The sequence below is a fragment of the Lissotriton helveticus genome, chromosome 5_1 (genome assembly GCF_964261635.1).
Source record: "Lissotriton helveticus chromosome 5_1, aLisHel1.1, whole genome shotgun sequence".
Classification (NCBI taxonomy): Eukaryota; Metazoa; Chordata; class Amphibia; order Caudata; family Salamandridae; genus Lissotriton; species Lissotriton helveticus.
This window is the reverse complement of record NC_136065.1, coordinates 23,537,610-23,561,365: the sequence shown is the minus strand read 5'-3', so window position 1 is coordinate 23,561,365 and position 23,756 is coordinate 23,537,610. Positions and strand designations below refer to the sequence as shown.

At 51.5% G+C, this 23,756-nt stretch overlaps 1 protein-coding gene across 5 annotated transcripts in view; it reads right to left on the bottom strand.

Moving 5' to 3' along the window:
• PHF1 (PHD finger protein 1) overlaps positions 1-23,756 on the bottom strand; it is an 836,267-nt gene that overhangs the window by 370,172 nt on the left and 442,339 nt on the right. For all 5 annotated transcript variants that reach the window (XR_013594654.1, XR_013594655.1, XM_078641645.1 and 2 more), the window contains one exon: positions 23,122-23,245. Coding sequence is in view for 3 of the 5 variants with exons in the window: in XM_078641645.1 (XP_078497771.1) it covers positions 23,122-23,245 (124 nt within the window). In the remaining 2 variants the exon portion in view is untranslated. The remainder of the gene's footprint in view (positions 1-23,121; positions 23,246-23,756) is intronic.

Here is a 23,756-nt window from a genome sequence, read left to right as displayed (position 1 = left end):
TGCCGAGTGCAAGCAGTAATGCTTTGTAAATGTATGGACACTCTTCCATGTAGCAGCTCGGCAAATGTCCTCCAGCATGACCCCAGCAAATAAGGCTGTCGCCGCCGACATCATTCTTTCGGAATGTGCTTTAACTTTTCTGACTAAAGGCTTGTTATCTTTTTCGTGATAGAATTGTATCACTGAAGATAACTACCTGGCTATCGTTGCTTTCGTCACAGCTTGCCCCAATGTGGCTTGACCATAAGCAATAAATAGTTGATTTGATTTTCTTATCTCTTTAGTCTTCTGGAGACTTTAGACAACTTTTCACGTCAAGAGAGTGCAGGGCTTTTTCTGCCGGTGTGACTGGATCCGGGAAAAAAGTCTTTAACTTTATCGGCTGGTTTAAATGAAATTGAGACGGTACCTTAGGAATGAATTTTGGATTTGTTCTCAAAGTGACGTAGTCCTTAGAGAAATGGAGGAAAGGTTCTGAGATCGTGAAAGCCTGAATTTCACTGACTCTCCGGGCTGAGGTGAGAGCTAGTAAAATAGCCACTTTCCAGGTTAAAAACTTTAGCTCAGTTCTGTGAATTGGTTCGAAAGGTCTCCTCATTAACTAAGATAAAACGGCATTGAGATCCCATTCAGGAGGTGGAGGACGAATTGGAGGAAAAGCTTGAAACAACCCCCTCAGAACTTGCTTTATCAGTGAGGAAGAACAAAGTGATGGCTTGTTCGAACTTTTCCTGAATCTGGATATAGCCGCAAGATGAACCTTGATAGATGAGAATACTAAACCTGCTTTGGCTAGTGATAGCAGGTAAGGCAGGATATCCTCCGGTGGAGCCTGGAGCGGATTATTATTATTTGCCTCACACCATCAACAGAAGCGTCTCCATTTAAAACGGTATGTTCTGATAGTACCCTGAGCCCGGGCTTGAGACAGAATTTCTCTACAGTCCTGAGCAATCTGGAGTTCCTTAAACTCTAAGAAGTCAGTGTAGGAGAGTGGGGTCTGCAATCCAATGGTCACCCCAGATTTTTGCTTTTTGCTTCACTGGTTTACGACTTTCCCTGGCTGTGGGCCTGCTAATCAGACCCACAGCCTAGCTGTTCTCTCTCTAAATTGACAACCATGTACCTTAGGTGCATTTACCAATTGGTACTGGGCCACCTTATCAGTTCCTGTACAGTATACCTTAGGTATCCAAGGCACAGGTGTACCCAGGGCCTACCAGGGGCTGAAGCATTTATTATGCCACCCCTGGCTGGCCATCTAAACAGACACAACTGGCTGCACGACAGCTGGGGCAAGGTGGTGTAATCATCCTTTGCTTTAGATATAGTTACCTATATCTAAACCTAAAATGGACATATATATTCCTATCAGTCACTCCTATGGAAGGCCTTATCAATCCTGAAGGCAGAGTGCTTGGAATTATGTGAGATGGTGCTCTGACATGAGCTGAGCCCGTTTGCAGCTTGCGGAACCAAGTCCTTATAGCTGCTCCATGATAACGCTATACCATATACTCTTAAGTGCATTATAATCCTCCCGGTTAAATGCTAACTCTGGTATAACATTATCAAAACATGTCGAGTAAGGTGTCATATGATTTGGAATACTACCCCCTCGCCAATTCTGGCGACGGGGGTAGCATTCCACCCTTCTAGAGGGACACGACATGTATGTAACTGAGAACCCCGGTTAAAGTTAACTCGAGCCTTGGCATCACAAAATGGATGCTGCCACCACAGACACAAGTCTGACCTCCTGCTGCTGGGAGTCCTTCCAGCGAGGGTGGCTTGGACAAAGGGTTTCCTGCCTTGGGAGGTGCTAGCACCACCCCAGACAGGATTTTGTGTATTGAGGTAGGGAGGCCTGAAAGAAACGAGACATGCCCGGGGCACACAAGGTGTCCTGTGCATACACCGGTTCAAACCAGTTGCTGGGGCATCCCTGCCCCAGCTCTGGCGGGAAACCGGACAAAGGATAGGGGGTGTAACCACCCCCCTTCCTGGTCTCACCCAGGGGAGGGACCTAGTCAGTAGTGCAGCCCCCTTTAGGAGAATAAAGGTAGGAGCTGGTCCCATTCCAAATTAGATTATCCTGGACTATTCAACAAAAAGAAACTCTGGCCTTCGACGTTCTGCTCCACAGAAGACTGAAGAATCTCCCTTGTGGGCAAGGAGTGTCCACCCTGCAACTGCAGGCACCATCCAGCGTCCAGCGGCTTCCCTTTGTCGTCTTCCCTCGAGGATCCAGCCTTCAGAGCCCGACGAGACCCGGACTCTCCTAGTCCGCACCAGACGCTTTATTCACTCACCGCGTGGGTTGCCTTTGCCAAGGCCTGTTGACGCCGATTCCGGATCCAACACCGCCGACAGCGAGAGCCTGCGTGGGACAGCTCGTGCTTCCATCGTGGTCGTCGAAGACACCTCCTGGTCCACGTGGCTGCAGAGTCAAGCGTCCACTCTTCACCTGATCGCGACGTCGACATCTGGTTCCTTCCTGGTTCCACTCCAGTCACTGGCTAGTGACTGTGAATATTGTCCCCTCTGCTTTCAGGTCTCCTTCTTCACCAATCCACCCTTGGATTGCACCGGACATCTTCCTCCTGGTCGCCTGCAGCATCTTTTCTTTCAGGCTCCATAGACTTCAACGCGAGAACCCGACGCACTTTGACACCTATGCACCCGCAGCCCGTGGGTGAGGTAACGAGAGCATTTCGGTGCTCAAGGGTAGTTTAACTATCCTAGTGTCCAGTTCCACAGTCGTTGTTGTCCTAACTAGTCAGGATTGTCCGTACTCACCTTTAACTTGAACTGTACTGTCCATAGACGTTGTTACGCATCTCGCGTGTGAGTTCACACTCTGCACACGTGTTCCGTGGGCCTCCTATTACTTACCTAGTGTTAGTGTAGCGTGGTCCCATCGATCCTACAGCCTCTGGACAGCTCCATTCCTTCTATTGACTTTCACATTCCACTTACTTAGTATATGGTTTGTCGTGCCCCTAGGGCACCATTGTAAATTTGTGCAACTTATCGTATTTTTCCTAAGAGATTGTCATGTGCTTAGCCCTCTGACCACATAAAGAGTTCAGAGGTGTTGTTATTAATAAATAGACTGTTTATTTTCATAACAACCTGTGTGGTGTCCTTTCATCTGGTATTCAAGGGGTTATATTGTGGTAAAACAGCTGGCTTAACATGCCAAAAGAGTTTAGCCTAAGACTGCTTTGTCCATGCTACCATTAGGATAGCTGGTCTATAAGGTTGACTTTACAACCAATCACCATAAGGGTTGTTTGGACTGATACAAGGTGATCACTAGAACTAGTGAGCATCATATATCAGGCCAACTTCTCACATTGGTGTGCAGCGGTTGGGATTTGAGCTTGCTGTTGTTTTTACCACGTATAATCTTGAAATATCATTTGAAAGATCACATAAGGTACTCTAGGTACATATAACAAGCTTAGAAATACTCTGAGTTCTACTGAACCAGCTGTTGTAGTAGAAAGGGCCTAGCACACCCTGACTACAACTCTTAGCAAGGGATCAGTAGGAAAACCCATAGTGTAGGTAGGTGCCTCACTTACACCTCACTAGAAGCATGTCTACCCATGGAGAGACTTCAGAGACTCCCCTAGTGGTTAGTGACCCTCCACAGGTCCTTTCCAGATATGCAGCTCTCAGTTTCCAGGAGATGAGACAATTGTGTACCTCCAGGAAATTGAAACAGGGTTCTAACCCTACCACTCCTTTTCTGTTAGGTCTCTTAAGAGACATATGATGCAAGAAAGGCTGCTAACCCAGACCTCTCTAATCCAGATAGGAGCATGCCCCCCCTTAGAAGGCACCCTTGGTGATCCAGATCTCCCTGAAACAGAGAATGTAGAGGAGGAGGAGGAAGAAGGGGACACCTCTGGGGATGAGGCAGACAAAGGTCCTGTGGCAGTCAGCAGACTAACCAGGGCTAACCTAGACATGCATAGGGAAGGATCTGGGGGACCCCCAGTACAGACCCTAAGCAGGCCTAACTTTGGAGCTAGGAGAGATAGATCTCATTCTAGGGACTCCAATAGATCTGTGCACTCTCATGCCTCTGCTCAGAGGAGAATGACTTCTCCCCAGAGGAGAATGACTTCCCCTCAGAGGAGAGAGCACGAAGCAAGGATGAAACAGGCTAATCTGAGGATCCAGAGGGAAGAACTTGCCCTTGCCAAAGAGAAGCTTGCCTTTGCTAGAGAGCAACAATTAAGTGGGGTAGTCCCCAGTGGTGGCAGCAATATCCCTAAGGATAAAGACAGGAGTTTTGATAATAGACACCTGAGCAAAGTAGTGCCCCCCTATAAGACAGGGGATGATATCCACAAGTGGATGACTGCTTTGGAGAGAGCCTGCAAAGTACAGCAGGTACCCCAAAGTCAGTGGGCAGCTATATTGTGGCTCTCCTTTGAAGGTAAAGGTAGAGACAAGCTCCTCACTGTTAGAGATGAGGATGCTAATGATTACCAAGTCTTGAAACTTGCACTGATTGATGGGTTTGGCTTAACCACTGAACAGTACAGGTTGATGTTCAGGGATACCCAGAAAACTCAGGCTCAAGATTGGACTGACTTTGTTGATTGTGCCACTAAGGCTCTGGAGGGCTGGTTACTGGGAAGTAAAGTTACTGATTACACAGGATTGTATAATCTAATTATGAGAGAGCAAATCTTAAATAATTGTCAGAACCAGTTGTTGCATCAGCACTTGATTGACTCAGATCTGATCTCTCCCCAAGAATTGGGAAAGAAGGCAGACAGATGGGTCAGGACAAGGGTCAAGCAGCAGAACCAGAACCAGGGTGGTGTCCAGAAGAAAGCAGACCAGAAGGGTAATGAGAATAAGCAAAATGACCAGAAGTCTTCAACATGGCCCCAACAACCTAAGGAGGGTGGGTCCCAAACTTCCCAAAAGAAGAAGAATGATGGTCCTAAGAAACCATGGTGCCAATACTGTAAAAGTAAGACTCACTGGTTTAGTGAGTGCACCAAGAAAGGCCAAACTCCTACCACTACTGTCCCTAAGACACCTGCACCCCCTAGTACAGTTAGTAGTGGTAGTGTACCTCCCAAGGCTATAGTTGGGTTAACCCTGGGAACTGAGGTGGGTTCTTACTTAGTTAGAATTCCTACTCAGGCAGTTCTTGCTTGTACTGGGGACATGGATATGACCCCTACTGTAAGTCCTAGTACTCTGGGCAAATACAGGCAAACGCCTTTAATCAATGGAAAGATGGCTCAGGCCTACAGGGACACATGTGCCAGTGTCACTATGGTGACACCAACATTTGTGGACCCTGACCAGATCATGCTAGGTTCAGACTACCTAGTGACCAATGCTAGATATGTCACTACCAATCACAGTATGGCAGTTGTTAATTTCTCCTGGGGAGGGGTAACTGGCCTCAAAAGGGTTGTAGTTAGTTCAGACCTCCCAGTAGATTGTCTTTTGGGCAATGATTTGGAATCCTCACTGTGGTCAGATGTGGAGTACAGGACTCATGTAGAAATGCTAGGTCTCTCCTCACATGTCCTTGCTGTGACCAGGTCACAGGCCAAGAAATGCCCAGCTGAACTAGTGCTGGATCCTGGAAGAATGGACCAGACACTAACCAAGAGAAAGAGCAGTAGGGGTAAAGCTGAGCCTTCCCCCCTGCCTCAGGTTGAGGATCAGCCCTCTCAGGAGGCTGACCCCAAGACCCCAGAAGGAACTGTCCTAGAAGAGCTTGAACCTGAACAGGTTGAGTTTCTTGGGACAGGGGGACCTTCCAGGGCAGACTTGAGGCAGGCCCAATTAGACTGTTCCTCTCTTGAACCCCTCAGACAGCAGGCTGCTGCTGAGGCTGCAGGGAATGCTACAGGTGCCCATAAGGTATATTGGGATGATGGACTCCTATACTCTGAGGCAAGAGACCCCAAACCTGGTGCTACCAGGAGGCTGGTCATCCCCTTGTCTCTTAGAGGTTTCCTTCTCACCTTAGCCCATGAGATTCCCCTTGCAGGTCACTTAGGCCAGAACAAGACTTGGGACAGGCTTGCCCCACACTTTCACTGGCCTCATATGTCTGAGGACACTAAAGAGTTTTGTCGCTCATGTGTCACCTGCCAAGCCAGTGGCAAATCAGGTGGCACCACAAAGGCCCCCCTTATACCACTACCTGTGGTGGGGGTTCCCTTTGAAAGAGTGGGGATTGACATTGTTGGACCAATGGACCCCCCAACAGCATCTGGGCACAGATTTATACTGGTGGTAGTGGATCATGCCACCAGGTATCCAGAAGCTATTCCCCTTAGGACCACTACAGCTCCTGTTGTGGCCAGGGCCCTGCTTGGAGTTTTCTCCAGAATGGGGTTTCCTAAGGAGGTTGTCTCTGACAGAGGTGCAAACTTCATGTCAGGATACGTGACTGCAATGTGGAAGGAGTGTGGTGTAAATTACAAATTTACCACACCCTATCACCCACAGTGCAATGGGCTTGTTGAGAGATTCAACAAGACCCTCAAAGGGATGATAAAAGGGTTACCTGAAAAGCTTAGGCGAAGATGGGACATCCTTTTACCCTGCCTTCTGTTTGCTTACAGAGAGGTCCCACAGAAGGGGGGTTGGTTACAGCCCTTTTGAGCTTTTGTTTGGACATCCTGTAAGAGGACCCCTATGTCTTGTGAAGGAAGGGTGGGAGTTACCTCTCAAAAAGCCTAAGCTTGACATAGTGGACTATGTACTTGGTCTCCGCTCCAGGATGGCAGAATACATGGAGAAGGCATCTAAAAACCTTGAGGCCAGCCAAGAACTTCAAAACGCTTGGCATGACCAAAAGGCTGTCCTAACTGTTTATCATGCAGGACAGAAGGTGTGGGTGTTGGAGCCAGTGGCCCCAGCAGCTCTCCAGGACAAATGGTCTGGACCCCATACCATCATTGAACAAAAGGGAGAAGTCACCTACTTGGTGGACATGGGAACTCCCAGGAGCCCTCACAGAGTACTTCATGTGAATAGGCTCAAAGCATTTGTTGACAGGGAGGACATGGGCTTGCTCATGGCCACAGATGAGGGGCAGGAGGAAGAGAGTGACCCTCTCCCAGACCTGCTCACTCAGAACCCTGATGATGGGTCCGTAGATGGTGTAGTCTTTTCTGACAGCCTCTCTGAGCATCAACAAAAGGATTGTAAGCAGGTCCTTCAATCCTTTAGACAAATGTTTTCTCGACCCCCAGTCAGACAAACTGGTGAACACATGAGGTGGACACTGGAGACAGTCTGCCTATAAAGAGTAAAATCTACAGGCAACCTGACCACGTCAGGGACTGCATAAAGAAAGAAGTACAAAAGATGTTGGAGTTGGGAGTCATTGAACCCTCAGAGAGCCCTTGGGCTAGTCCTGTAGTTCTAGTGCCTAAACCTCACACCCAGGATGGTAAGAGAGAGATGAGGTTTTGTGTAGGGGCGTGGCTTGAGCGCCGAAGGGAATGGCGGCGTGAGCCCGGAGCTCCGCGCCTCTTCCCCCGCAAGCATCCTGATACAGAGCCCGTAGAGCCCACGTGTGCCCCGGTGCCGGATGGTGGCCCGGCGGTGACCGCCTGGGCGTGATTTGGGCAGCCGGCGACTCCGCGGACCTGGGAACGACCGCCGATCGCGGCGGCCTCTAGAGCGGCTGAGGGACTGGCGCCGAGCAAGATGGCGGCCGCAGCGAAACCCTGGAGAGCGGAGGGTCGCTGAGCTTCGCACTGCCGGCGTGCAGGGTGAGGGCGCGATAGCTGGAGGTGCCGTGCCCCGCACGGAAAGGATTGTTCCTCGGCGACCGGCCACGGCGGGCGGCGCCACCGGTGGAGAGCGAAGTGGGCGTGGCCTCCTGGTGGCCCCGTACTGCAGAGGTCCGGCGGACCGACCCAGATTTAGGCATCGGCCGGCCCGGTAAGCAAGTGAGGACCTCCTGGGGAGCAGGGGAACTGGGGGAGACGGCGAGCGCTGCAGCGCATTCTGGGCCCCCCCCCTCCCCCACGGCAGTAACACACGCGTCTTGTGGAGGCGCTGGGAGATCCCACGGAGGCTGCAACGGGCGGTATAAGGGCCCCTGACCTACGGCCTGTCACGCCGCCTCGGTGACGAAGTGCACGCTACCCCACAGCACCTGGGGGCTGGACGCAGCGACAAACGTACGTACTGAGTCGCCCTTCCCGGGGCGCAGTGGCCGCCCAACGTAGCCCCGAGGAGCACAGGGGCGATACACGACGCCGGAGCCAGTGGGCAGTCGGGGTGAACGGGAGCAGCGGGCCGGCCACGATGGGAAAGCCGAGGGCAAAGGCGGAGGAGGCGGCAGCGTCAAAGGCAGGGGAAGGGGGCCCTGCGGAACAGACGGACCTGCAGCGGCTGCAGGACCGAATACTGGACGCCATAACGGCCACCAGGGATGCACTCCATAACGACATAGCGCAGGTGGCGTCGGGGCTGGGCCTACTCCGGGCTGACCATGATAAACTGAAAGACAGAGTTAAGGAGGCTGAGGTGGCGATCGGGGACATGGCGCCAGCTCACAAGGCGATGGAGAGTAAGCTGACGGAGGCCCTGGACCGCATAAGCACCCTAGAGAGACGGGCGGAGGATGCCGAAAATAGAAACCGACGCAGCAACATTCGGGTCGTAGGTGTGCCGGAGACGGAGGGGGCAGGAGACATGATTGCCTACATGGAGGAATGGCTGAAGACGGCGGTGGCGCCAGAAGGACTATCGCCATTCTTCACTCTGGAGCGGGCCCATAGAGTCCCCTCAGGACCACCCAACCCTGGACTCCCACCCAGACCGATCATAGCCAAGCTGCTACACCACAAGGACAGAGATCTGCTCCTGCGTAGGGCCCGGGAGGATGGCCCCTTCCAGATTGCAAACAGTAGAGTCACGCTCTTTCCGGATTTCACCTTTGGAACGCAGAAACAGCGTGCCTCCTTCCTCGCGATCAAGAGGGAATTGCGGACCGAAGGCATCCCCTACTCCTTGCTCTTCCCAACCAGACTATGGGTGGTAGTGGACGACAGGGCGATTTTCTTCACGACATCGGCGGACGCTTGGGACTGGTGGGAGACGTACAAGGCTGGAACTGATGGAGCCAGAGTGAGAGAGGAGCGGGAGAAAGAGCGGGAGCGCTCGCCCAAGCGGCAGCGAAAATCGAGAAGACTCTGGAAAAGGGGCCAGGGGCAGCAGGGCCCGACGGCCTCACAAACGGAGGCGGAGAGGAAGGCGGCGCTGTTGGAGGTGGGGAAGCTCGGCCGGGCAGAAGGCTCCGAGTCCAGAGGGGCCCCAGACTCGGACACTCATGTTTCGGCCTCTGGTTCGGAATCGGACTCGTCGGGACTACATCGCATAGAGGGACCGCTGGTGACACCGCAAACGGCTGATGAGGTCCACAATATATGAACTACTGTCGATGCTGATCGGGTAATGTTGGGGATGTACGGGAGAAGGGGTAGCTGCCCTCGCACACAGTGGGGGCCGGGGTGCACGGCGGGACACGGGGCAGTTGATCCATGAGGAACTGGGGGGAGGGACGGGGTTGGGCGGCGCGGCCTCCCTTTGGACAAGGCCACACTCCGTAGGCCCTTAAGGCACCCACAGCTGCGGCTGTGTAGTTGAGACCTGGGTCATCAGGTACGGGAGTTTGGATGGGGACTGGTATTTCGATATTGGGGCCTGTTCTGGGGGAGGGGGGGGGGCTCCACAGTTGGGGATTGTTGGTTTGTATTTTTGACACTGTTGACCCTGGGTACGCCATTGACAGGGCTGTTGGGGAGGTTTGTTTTTTCACACAGGGGGCACCATCACCGCCAAAGGGCTGGACTTGGGAGGAGGGTTTCGACCGGATCACTGGGATAATGGCTAATGCAAATGTTTTGACTTGTATGACCTGGAATGTCCGGGGCCTTCACACTATGCAACGCAGACATAAAGTGCATGCCTTCTTGGTACGGAGGGGGGTACACATTGCGCTGCTGCAGGAGACGCACCTCACACAACGGGAGGGGGAGGCCTTACAAAGGAGATGGCGGGGCCCAGGTCTACCACACCAACTATTCAGCTTATGCGAGAGGGGTGCTCATATGGATTAGGGCAGGCACGCCTTTCCAACTTTCACGGCATTGGATTGACCAGGAAGGGAGATATGTGGTAGTGGAGGGGAAACTAGAAGGTAGAGATATAGTGTTAGCTAGCATCTATGCCCCGAACACGGACCAATTGGCTTTCCTAGCTGCACTGTCGGGGACGCTGGCCCACCCCCTTGCGGGCCCGGTCCTGCTGGGGGGGGACTTTAACTCCATTGCCGACCCCCTGCTGGACAGGTCTCACCCCCCCCTTCGTGACTCCCCGGTACACAGACTCTCTAAGGGAAGGAGGGACTGGCAGGAGAACTGGGGACTCGTAGACGTCTGGAGAAGGCAACACCCGACTGATCGGGATTACTCGTTTTTCTCAGGGCTCCATGACCTGCACGTCCGACTAGACGCCATACTTTGCTCCCGGGAGGTGCAGCCGTGCGTCACCAGCTCGGAATACTTATCGAGGACAATCTCAGACCATAACCCGCTCTTGGTCCGGCTGGCGTGGGTTATGGGGAAGCCCAGGGTTCCGCTCTGGAAACTGAGGCCTGAGACACTGGAGGACCCCCTCTTCGGGGAGGCCCTTGCGGGGGGCGTGACCTCGTATTTTGCGGAGAACGCAGGGACGGCCACCTCAAGGGCGATGGAGTGGGATGCCTTTAAGGTAGTGGTAAGGGGCATCTGCATCCGAGACTATGTGGGCGTACGGAAGGTACTGCTGGGGGATCTGGCGAAGGCAGACGAGGACCTGAGGGAGACGGAGCGGAAGAGGCCTGGGAGGCCGGAACTCCAGGACTCCCTATGCTCGGCCAAGGAGGCGGTAGCCGTTGAGGTGGAAAGGCTTCGAGCTTTTGATCACAAGCGGTACGTGCTACGCTCCCATGTAGAAGGCGATAAGGTGGGCACCCTCCTGGCGTGGCTGTCGAACCCCACCAGAAGATGCGCTCCCATACTCCAGCTGCGGGATGCGTCGGGAGTGGTACAACAGACGCAACTGGGCATAGTCAACGTGTTCCAGCAATACTATGAGGGCCTGTACAAGAGTGACCCGGGAGGCAGGGCGGAACTGGTGGGTCCCTTCCTGGCTGACTTGCCCCTAGGTCAGTTAGAGGCGGAGCAGGCTAAGGACTTGGGGACGGACATTGCCGCGGGTGAGATACGACTGGCGGTGAGGCGGATGGCGAGGAACAAATCGCCGGGGATAGACGGACTCCCCATAGAGTTTTACGCCAAAAACCTGGACGTATTGGCCCCCCGTCTCCAGACTATTTACAGGGAGGCAAAGGCAACGGGTCGACTACCGCAATCGATGAGGGAGGCGCTGGTGGTCCCACTGCTGAAACCCGGCAGGGAGAGCACTGACCCCACGTCATATAGGCCCCTATCTATGCTAACCGCAGATTATAAAATCCTGAGCTCCATTTTGGCGGCGAGACTCCTACCGCACATGACGGGGCTGGTGCATGACGACCAAAACGGTTTTATACCGACCCGCAACACCACGGCTAATATCAGACGGCTCATCCGCATCATGGACGGGCTCACCGAGAGGACAGGGACGGAGTTGGTCCTGTCAGTTGATATTGAAAAGGCCTTTGACAGCCTCGAGTGGGACTACCTCTACGCTGTCATGGAGCGCTTCGGCCTGGGGACTGGCTATATCCACTGGACTAAGGTCCTTTACGCGGAAGCGATTGCGAGAGTGAGAGTGGGCCCGGCGGTATCCCTACGATACCCGGTGGAGCGGGGCACTCGACAGGGCTGCTCCCTGTCACCGCTCCTTTTTGCACTGGCCATTGAACCGCTGGCGGCCGCGGCCAGGACGGGGCGGCACATCCACGGAGTACAGACCCGTGACGGACATCATTTCATTTCGCTGTATGCTGACGACTTATTGCTATTCCTCCGCGACGGAGGTGAGGACCTGAGGAAGGCGGAAGCTCTACTTGAGAGATTCGGGGAGATGTCGGGCTTGCGGGTCAATTGGCCCAAGACAAGCTTGTTCCCGCTGCTGGAGGGCACTGCCCAGCCGCAGCACCAGTCGGAGGCGACCTGGAACCCTACCTGCATGAAATACCTGGGGGTCCATATCTACCACAAGCCGGAAGACTTACTCGAGGGCAACCTGGGGCGGTGCGTGCGCGGACTGAAGGGCTGTATGTCCTTCTGGTCCACATTGCCGCTATCAGTAGCGGGCCGGATTTCCCTGCTAAAGATGGTGGCCCTGCCGAGATTACTGTACTATTTCCGGACGCTCCCAATTTGGATACCTGGTTCCTTTTTCAAGCTCCTCAAATCTCAGATCACATCGTTCATCTGGGGAGCGGGACGATGCAGAGTAGCGCTAGCCACGCTCTCTCGCCCGAAGGATGAGGGGGGGCTGGCGGTGCCGGACTTCGAGCTCTATTACCTAGCGGCCCAATTGCAGATATTCACGCAGGAGGTTGCGAGGGTATTCCGAGGCCCAGAGGATGCAAACTTGCGGGGAACGCCCAGGCACGTCCTGGCGTTCATAACCCTCCAGCAGCGGTTGGACAGTCGGGACCTATCGCTGGAACAGCGCACATACCGGCAATGCTGGAATCGGACCCAGAAGAGGGCGGGCTCCAGACATCCCTACGCGCCTGAGATTCCACTGGCCATGCTGACGGCACTGCCACATGGCGGCGATTGGTCGAGTCTGCAGGAGTGGGAAGAGGCGGGAATTCAGGTGGTTGGGGACCTCTTTGAGAGTGGAACACTGCTCCCGTTCCGGGAGCTATCAGACCGCTTCGATATTTCGAGAGGGGGATTCCTGCTGCACGCAGCGGTAACCCGGGCGATGCATGCCCACTGGGGCACGGGCCTTGGGGAGCCCGAGACGGCAGCGGCTTGCCAATACGCCATGATGGCGGCGGGCACGGTTAAGGCAGTTACATGCCTGTATAACCGAATGGTTAGGGAGAATATCCCTCCTCTCGCGTCCCTGAAAGCTAAATGGGAGGCGGATCTGCACAAGGACATTCCGGACACGACCTGGGCACAACTTGTCCGCAGGGCTCGAAACAGCACAAGGAACGCCAGGTTCCAGCTGATACACTACTATGTGTTGCACAGGGCGTATATGACGCCAGGTAGAATAAGGCGGTATTTTGGAGACGACACAGCAGCCTGCCCCCGGTGCCCGGAAGAGGGAGCTGAGTTAGTACACATGCTATGGGCGTGCCCGCTCCTGCAGGACTTTTGGCAAGAAGTGGGGGAAGTACTGAATGAGGTGACGGAACGATCGCTAGAGTATGGTCCGGCCGAATGCCTGTTGCACTGGTTCCCCCACACTCCCAAAAATAAGCTCACGAGTGGGTTCATCGACATGGGGCTGATGATAGCGAAGAGAGAGATTACCAGGAATTGGAAGGCGCGGCTGGGGCCTACTCCACGGAGGTGGCGGCAGGAGTTTCTGAAATGGGCCTCGGCGGACAGCACGCATAGATACCAGGTAGCGCGCAGGACCCCTAGCCAGACAGCAGCTGACACCGCGACAGCATGGGAAGTAATGGTGCAGGCGCTCAGGGACAGCGAGGCTGACGCACAGGAGGTACCTCCCAGAGGAGAGGGCACGGAGGGAGAGAGTTGAGGCCCCAGGAACGGCAGGGATACGGGGAACATGAGGCTAGCATCCCAGGGTTAGTATTAACGAAGCCTTAGGCGGGGGATGGTGTGCGGGTCGGGGTGAGAGGGGGGGGGGTGTTTAGGGGGGGAGTTGGGGTTCAGCGTGTAGTTTGGTAGGATAATAAAAGTAGGCATACACTTAATCCGGACACTAACCACTCCTCTCTACGGAACGTCAGGCATGGAAGTGCAGATACTTTACCGCCGCCCAACCCCCGGGTTGTGGGCCGGAAGGCTGTGTAATGATTGACGAAATGTACTGTATATCTGCTGACATTTAAGTTGCTACTGCTATTCGTTTATTGGCCTGTACAGATATGTCTACAATAAAAATTATTTAAAAAAAAAAAAATGAGGTTTTGTGTAGACTACAGGGGTCTCAATGCTGTCACTAAGACAGATGCCCACCCAATACCTAGGGCAGATGAACTGATAGATAAGTTGGCTTCTGCAACTTTCTTAAGTACATTTGACCTAACAGCTGGTTATTGGCAAATCAGGTTAGCTGAGGATGCCAAGGCCAAGACAGCATTTTCTACCCCAGGAGGTCATTACCAATTTGTGGTGATGCCCTTTGGTTTGAAAAATGCACCTGCCACTTTTCAAAGGTTGGTGAACCAAGTTCTCACTGGGTTGGATGACTTTTGTGCAGCATATCTAGATGATATTGCTGTCTTTAGCTCCACCTGGGAGGATCACCTGATCCACCTGAGGAAAGTTTTGGAGGCCCTGCAAAAGGCAGGCCTCACTATCAAGGCCACTAAGTGCCAGATAGGGCAGAGTCAGGTTGTGTACCTGGGCCACCTTGTGGGTGGAGGCCAGGTTCAACCATTGGAGAGCAAGATACAGGCCATAAAGGACTGGGCTCCTCCAACCACCCAGACACAGGTCAGAGCTTTCTTGGGCCTGTCTGGTTACTATAGGAAGTTTGTCAAAAATTATGGATCCATTGTGACACCACTTAATGACCTGACAAGCAAGAAAATGCCAAAGAAAGTTCAGTGGACAGTTAGCTGTCAAAAGGCATTTGATGACCTAAAGCAGGCCATGTGTACTGCACCTATTCTCAAGAGTCCTGACTGCTCCAAAACCTTCATTGTCTAAACAGATGCATCTGAGTTGGGTGTGGGAGCTGTTCTATCTCAACTGAATATTGATGGTCATGACCAGCCCATTGCTTTTATAAGCAGAAGGCTGACCCCTAGAGAGAAACGTTGGTCAGCTATAGAGAGGGAGGCCTTTGCTGTGGTTTGGGCCCTGAAGAAGTTGAGGCCCTACTTGTTTGGAACTCACTTCAAGATTCAGACCGACCATAAGCCCCTCTTATGGCTAAATCAGATGAAGGGTAAAAACCCCAAACTTCTTAGGTGGTCCATTTCCCTACAGGGGATGGACTTTACAGTGGAGCACAGACCAGGGACTGACCATGGCAATGCAGATGGTCTCTCCAGGTATTTCCACTTAGAACAGGAAGACTCACCTGGTCAAGGTTAGTTTAATGTCCCTAAGTTGGGGGGGGGGGTATGTAGGAGAGTGGGGTCTGCAATCCTATGGTCACCCCAGATTTTTGCTTTTTGCTTCACTGGTTTACGACTTTCCCTGGCTGTGGGCCTGCTAATCAGACCCACAGCCTAGCTGTTCTCTCTCTAAATTGACAACCATGTACCTTAGGTGCATTTACCAATTGGTACTGGGCCACCTTATCAGTCCCTGTACAGTATACCTTAGGTATCCAGGGCATAGGTGTACCCAGGGCCTACCAGGGGCTGAAGCATGTATTATGCCACCCCTGGCTGGCCATCTAAACAGACACAACTGGCTGCACGACAGCTGGGGCAAGGTGGTGTAATCACCCTTTGCTTTAGATATAGTTACCTATATCTAAACCTAAAATGGACACATATATTCCTATCAGTCACTCCTATGGAAGGCCTTATCAATCCTGAAGGCAGAGTGCTTGGAATTATGTGAGATGGTGCTCTGGCATGAGCTGAGCCCGTTTGCAGCTTGCGGAACCAAGTCCTTATAGCTGTTCCATGATAACGCTATACCATATACTCTTAAGTGCATTATAATCCTCGCGGTTAAATGCTAACTCTGGAATAACATTATCAAAACAAGTCGAGTAAGGTGTCATACGATTTGGAATACTACCCCCTCGCCAATTCTGGCGACGGGGGTAGCATTCCACCCTTCTAGAGGGACACGACATGTATGTAACTGAGAACCCCGGTTAAAGTCAACTCGAGCTTTGGCATCACAAAATGGATGCTGCCACCACAGACACAAGTCTGACTTCCTGCTGCTGGGAGTCCTTCCAGCGAGGGTGGCTTGGACAAAGGGTTTCCTGCCTTGGGAGGTGCTAGCACCACCCCAGACAGGATTTTGTGTATTGAGGTAGGGAGGCCTGAAAGAAATGAGACATGCCCGGGGCACACAAGGTGTCCTGTGCATACACCGGTTCAAACCAGTTGCTGGGGCATCCCTGCCCCAGCTCTGGCGGGAAACCGGACAAAGGATAGGGGGTGTAACCACCCCCCTTCCTGGTCTCACCCAGGGGAGGGACCTAGTCAGTAGTGCAGCCCCCTTTAGGAGAATAAAGGTAGGAGCTGGTCCCATTCCAAATTAGATTATCCTGGACTATTCAACAAAAAGAAACTCTGGCCTTCGACGTTCTGCTCCACAGAAGACTGAAGAATCTCCCTTGTGGGCAAGGAGTGTCCACCCTGCAACTGCAGGCACCATCAAGCGTCCAGCGGCTTCCCTTTGTCGTCTTCCCTCGAGGATCCAGCCTTCAGAGCCCGACGAGACCCGGATTCCCAGACCTCTCCGACCTCTACCTACATCTACAGCAAAGCTGAGACCCGTGGGTGCGACGAGACATGTGGGACCGGCCATCTTGGAGGAAACTGCACTTCGCTTCCAGCACGACTCCCGAGGTAAACTCGACCAAGTGCTTTGGGGACTGAGAAGCCCCAGCCCCGAGCAGCCCCTGCACCGAAGATCGGCCCTCCAGCATCCACGAGATCTGCGTGGAGCCCTTCTGCTTGTTTGCTGCTCGACGCGTTGTCTGGTCACTTGCCGGCTGGCTAGTGGCCTCCTAGACGACGAACCTTTGAATCTTTGCTGCTGGTCTGGTTGCTCCAGACTGGCCCTTGCTCCCTTCCAAAAGAGGGGCACCCCGGACTCTCCTAGTCCGCACCAGACGCTTTATTCACTCACCGCGTGGGTTGCCTTTGCCAAGGCCTGTTGACGCCGATTCCGGATCCAACACCGCCGACAGCGAGAGCCTGCGTGGGACAGCTCGTGCCTCCATCCTGGTCGTCGAAGACACCTCCTGGTCCACGTGGCTGCAGAGTCGAGCGTCCACTCTTCACCTGATCGCGACGTCGACATCTGGTTCCTTCCTGGTTCCACTCCAGTCACTGGCTAGTGACTGTGAACATTGTCCCCTCTGCTTTCAGGTCTCCTTCTTCACCAATCCACCCTTGTATTGCACCGGACATCTTCCTCCTGGTCGCCTGCAGCATCTTTTCTTTCAGGCTCCATATCCTTCAACGCGAGAACCCGACGCACTTTGACACCTATGCACCCGCAGCCCGTGGGTGAGGTAACGAGAGCATTTCGGTGCTCAAGGGTAGTTTAACTGTCCTAGTGTCCAGTTCCACAGTCGTTGTTGTCCTAACTAGTCAGGATTGTCCGTACTCACCTTTAACTTGAACTGTACTGTCCATAGACGTTGTTATGCACCTCGCGTGTGAGTTCACACTCTGCACACGCGTTCCGTGGGCCTCCTATTACTTACCTAGTGTTAGTGTAGCGTGGTCCCATCGATCCTACAGCCTCTGGACAGCTCCATTCCTTCTATTGACTTTCACATTCCACTTACTTAGAATATGGTTTGTCGTGCCCCTAGGGCACCATTGTAAATTTGTTCAACTTATCGTATTTTTCCTAAGAGATTGTCATGTGCTTAGCCCTCTGACCTCATAAAGAGTTCAGAGGTGTTGTTATTAATAAATATACTGTTTATTTTCATAACAACCTGTGTGGTGTCCTTTCATCTGGTATTCAAGGGGTTATATTGTGGTAAAACAGCTGGCTTCACATGTCAAAAGAGTTTAGCCTAAGACTGCTTTGTCCATGCTACCATTAGGATAGCTGGTCTATAAGGTTGACTTTACAACCAATCACCATAAGGGTTGTTTGGACTGATACAAGGTGATCACTGGAACTAGTGAGCATCATATATCAGGCCAACTTCTCACAGTCAGGAGCCAGGCGTGCAAGTGAAGCGATTGTGGATCCGGGTGTAGAATCTGACCTCTTTCTCTTGTCAACATTGAAAGTGTCGGTTTGAGACGAATTGGAGGCCGCTGAGACAGCAGGAGCAGCTCTTGGACTAAGTACTGCCTCGGCCAGCGAGGAGCAATGAGGAGAAGAGTGAAATGCTCCCTCTTCATTTTCTGCAGAATCCTCGGTATTAACGGTATCGGGGGGAAAGCGTATGCATAGATTCCTGATCATCGCATGGACAGGGCATTCCCTCTTAATCCCCGTTGCGGAAATCTGCTGGCGTAATAAAGGCATTTGCTGTTCTGTTGCGTCGCAAACAGATCTAGAGTTGGCGTGCCCCATATTCGAACTATCCTGTTCATTTGATCTTGTTCCAGCTCCCATTCGTGGCAACCTGCGAGAGATCTGCTGAGGTTGTCGCCTAGAGAGTTTTGAACCCCCTTGACATGTTCCGCTCTGAGGGTTATGCCATGCCGTATAGCCCACTCCCACATCTCTTGAGCTTCCTGCGTTAGGGAGAGAGATCTCGTCCCCCCTTGCTTGTTGATGTAAAACATGCTGGTGGTATTGTCCGTACACACCAGCACCGCGGAGTTCGCAATTCTCGGAAGGAATGCTTGCAGAGAAAGGAAGATGGCTCTTAATTCGAGGCTGTTGATGTGTTTCTGCCGATATTGGTGAGACCATCGGCCTTGAATTTGAAGGTTCTGGAGATAACCTCCCCATCCTTCCATAGATGCTTCCGTAGTCAGGATAAATTGCGTAAGTGTTGGAAGGAACGTGAGGCCCAGTGAAAGGTTGCTTCTTTTTGTCCACCATTGGAGAGCATGCCTCATTCTGAAGGTCACTTTTATGTAATCGTCGAAAGACCCTCCGATTTGCTGCCATTGCCGGTGCAACTCTTCTTGCAGTGGCCTCATCCTGAGTCTTGCAAAGAAGAACACATCCCCAGAAGAGGCGCAAATGTTCGGACAGAACGTGACTTTATTGTTGAGATTAGTTTTGCCAGTCTTTGAAGTCTGTCCTGCCGTTCCTGAGACAAGAACGCCTTGCACTGTTGGGTGTCCAGTGAAGCACCCAGAAAGGTCAACACTTGGAGGGGTTGTAACTGCGATTTCTTTGCATTGAGTGTGAGCCCTAGATTTGAGAATAGACGTAGGCAACTTTTGAGAGCTTGATTTGTAGCCTGTTTTGATGGTCCTTTGAGCAGCCAGTCGTCGAGGTATGGGAAGACTTGTATTCCCTGATACCTCAGTTCTGCAGAAACTGGAGCTAGACATTTTGTAAATATTCTTCGTGCTGATTTCAGCCCGGACGGGTACACCTTGAATTGAAAGTGCGATGTTTGGGGTGTATAGGGATGTGGAAATAAGCGTCTTCCAAGTCCAGAGAAGCCATAAAATCCCCTTCTTTGAGACAGTTGAGCACATCTGCCAACGTCACCATGCGAAAACTCTGTTTCTTCAAGAATTTGTTGAGTCTGCGCAAATCCAGAATCGGGCGCCACTCTCCTGACTTTTTCTTTACGAGGAAGAAGCGAGAGTAGAATCCTTTTCCTTTTTGCGAGATTGGAACCTTCTCTATTGCATTCTTGCGAAGGATGTTTAAGGCTTCTTAGACAAGTAAGTGAAGACGAGGGGGGGGGGGGGGCCTTGGGCGGGGTTAGGTGGTTTCTTTAAGAACTCCAGAGTGTGTCCTTTTTCCACCAGGTCGAGGACCCACTGATCCGTTGTGATGTTCTGCCATTGTCGGGAAAAAACAGAGATCTTCGCGCCCACAGGGAGGGGAGAATGTTGGACTGGAGTCTGGCAGAGCTCATTGATGTTTGTTAGAATCTCGGCCTTGATTATTCGATCTTCGTCTTCCGCCCTGACGAGAGAAATTGCTGGAAGTAGATTGCCTGTATGAAGATTGGTAATACGGCTGTTTGTACTATGAGTGGTATTGGCTGTTTTGCTGATTGTGGTAATTTCCCCTAGAAGAAAAACCACAACCATGTGCTTCTCTAAAAGAGCCTCTCTTATATTGCACGGTACCACGTGATTTTGCGGTGTCGGTATCCGTTTTGATGGCAAGTAGGGCGTCATCTATGTGTTTATCGAAGAGCGAGTCCCCATCGTAAACCATGTCAAGGATCTTTGTCTGCACCTCCGGTCTGAAGGAGGTTGCTCTGAGCCAACCCTGGCGTCAGAACCACAGCACCCGCTAACTGTCAAAAGTTAGTATTTGCGATGTCTAGGGCGCAGTCTATTATCTCTGATGCCGCCCTCTCCCCTTCAAGCACTATCCTTCGTGCTTCCTGCTGACGATCTTCAGGTATCAGCTCCAGAAATTCCGAAAACTCTGACCACATCTGGCGGTCATAACATGCCAAAATTGCCAGAGAATTTGCTGCCTTGATGGATGATGCAGCATTGGTAGAGAACTTTTTTCCTATGAAGTCCAATCTTCTGCCCTCTTTATCTGGTGGAGTTGAGATTGGAGTGGATAGATTTTTGGACCTCTGCTGAGCAGCTTGCGAGATTACAGAGTCCGGACGTGGGTGGCCCACCAGACAAGATGGAGTGTCCGGCGGTGCTCTATACTTCTTTTCAATACGAGGAAGGACTGCAGGAATAGAAGCCGGCGTCTTCATAATCTTAAGACCTTCCTTCCAAATAAAATCTATGATAGGTATAGCTCTGGTGATTCTCCTATACCCTTCTTTAAAGTCGTGCAAAAAGCAGTCCGACTGTAACTGGAAGTTCAAATCTTGTAGCAGCCCTTTGCATAATATTGTGAAAGCCGCCAATGTCCTCAGGTGTAGAATCAGAGGGATGCAGCAAAGGAGGCGAAGGCATGGGGATTACGTAATCATCCCACGGATCTGCAGGCGCGTTGTCATTAGGCAGCTCGCCTTCTTCTCTTCAATCTTCATCCGAAGAGGAAGTATCCTGATCCCCTTGTGGCCTGGGGTCTACAGTGTGTCTAAGCGACACTGGAACCTGCGGTGGTGGAGGCATAGGTACATCCGCCGGTACAGAAGTTACGTCTGGAGCGGACGGTGTAGGCGGGAACCTCTGGCAATAGTCTGCCAACAAGGCCTGCAAGTCCTGGATCAAAGAAGAAGGGAGATGACTGGTCTCCTCCAAACATGGAGCCCTATATGGTTGTCTATAGAAAGGTGTAGACAAACCCTCCTGATAGAAATGCTCCTGAATATCCTCTTCTTCATCCTCCTCTTGACATTTTATTCGAAATTCTGATGTGGCCTTCTTCGTCTCCGGAGCTATCGTCGTCGGGGTTGCAGTTAACGGCGCCGTCGTCGATGGATTCTTCGCCGTCGACGAGGCTGTCGTCGACGATGCTGTCGTCGACGGGACAGTCATCGACGGGTTCTTTTTTAATGATGCGGTCGTCGACGGGCTCTTCGTCGGCGATGACGTCGAGGGGGCTTTCATCGACGATGTCTTCGCTGACTATGGAACTGTCGTTGCTGCTAAGGTCGTCAACGATGATTTGGTTAAAGAAATGTCCTTAGCCCCAGAAGATGTCTTTGAAGAAACCTTGGCTGACACAATAGGTGTAGTAATAGCAGAAGTAGACACCGTAGCAGAAGAGCTTGAGGTGGTAGAAGTCACAGAGACTGTGTGAGAAGACACCAGTACAACAGTTTTTGCCTGGGCTTTACTCACAGTTTTAGACGCTGACGATCCTGAAGGCGGCGAAGATGGAGATTCAAGCGGAGAAGAGGATGACCTCCTTGTGGGTTCTGACGCTCTATGAGAGGATTTGTGATGTTTCTTCCTCTCAGGAGAAGAGCTGTCCCTGGATCTGGCTCTTTTGCTGGAAGTAGAAGCTCTGTCCTCATCATCTGTAGAAGATGATTTGAGCCATAGAAGAACCCTCGCTTCCCTGTCCCTGATGGTTTTGGCAGGGAAGGTGCGACAAATCCTACAATCCTTCACAATGTGATTGGGATGCAGGCAGTAGATGCAGTCTTTATGCTGGTCCTCTACATGGACCCTCTTTTTATCTCCGGTCCTGCAGGCCTTGAAAAGGGCTTTCTTTTCAGACATCCTGAAGAGAAAAGTAGAAAAACTGAGTAGGCACTCAGGGAGACTCCCTTCCACACGACGTGCGGTAAAAATCTGAGGAGAACTGCCTCTGCTGGGAAGGTTCTAGAGGGTGCGAACAGCTGATTGGTTGGAACTACTTTCAGTTCTTTTCATATAATGAGGTAGATAGGCTGCTAAGTTTTGGGCCTTTTTGGGGCCTATAGTCTTGTAAGCCTACTACAAATTTATTCTAAGGCACTGCTTTTGTATATTTTATTACCGTGGGACTCCCGCCGCGCCGACGGGGAATGATTCAGGCATGTGAATCTATGAAAGATACCCCAATATTGGATAAATAAGGTATCGATAAGTTATGAGTTTTGTGATATCTGGAGCATTGAGTACTGTGGAGCGTGCGGAGATGAACATGATATGGACTGAGTGTTTGATATTTTGAGGGTGTGTGGTGGATAGTGGGGCGTACATGACGCAGAGTGTGATTGTGGGAGACTGATTCTGGGCGAGAGACACGCTGTTTCGATTTAAAAAGTTTAGATTAACAGCAAGAAAATGTGACACAACTGTAATCCCAGTTCTCCATCATGGGTGTCAGAAGCATATTGATTATATGGGCCGACAACAATGGAGCAGCACTTCTTTGGTGCTGTTTCAACTTCTCTGAGGTATACCCACCTTTTCTCGGATTTCAGAACTAGTCATTTATTAAAACATTTATGAATTGACTGCAGGTACGTACCTTACCCTTATGCCCTCACTTGAACACATGGAACCGCAGCTCTATTGGACAGCCCTACTCCTTTTTACACTCTTGACTGGTACTATCAAAACTCGATCCTTCTACCTTTGGCTACATTTCCAATTTACCCACTCCTTGCCCTATACTTTCATTTGTCACTTACACCCCTGCAGCACCTCTCCCACCAGCGGTGCTCTTGGTGATCCAAGCCCCTTCCTCATTGTTCATATCCAGTCTAGAGCACAAGCCTATACTTTACCTCACCCAGCAGCAGGTTCTCCCAGTTCTCATTGGCAAATGCAAGAATTTCCCTTTCAAAATCAAAGTACTTTTTCTTGCAGCAGATACTGAGGTGATACACCACCAGATGAGCGGCATCCACCCTGGAAGAAATTGAGATATTTATATATACACAATTAAAAAGCTACTTTATTATAATGATTGACCTGTTATTGTAGAGCAAGTTATAAACTTTAGAATATTCGTGCTTGTGTGCATCGACCCTGAAACACTTTAATGTGATATAAAACCATTTTCTAACAGGTTAGAAACCAGGCTTTTCTAAATACATACTCCATCTCTAACTAAATATTGCAAAAAATGTGGAATATTTTTGTTGCAATTTCGTGAAATAAAATTAAAGCATCACTTACGTTTGGTAAGGATAAGTTACTTACCTGTAATCCTAGTTCTCTTCCAGGGGTATACTCATCAAAGTCATAAGTACGTAATAACTGACGAGCTGACTGACATGGAAGGCCGCTTTTCTAGTGGTTATCACCTCAGCTCGCAGAGTGAGTGAGATCCAGGCGTGGTGTAGTTAAGAGTCCTACATTGTTTTAAGGACACATCTGAGTTTCTTACCTAAAGTGGTCTCGGATTTTCATATTAATC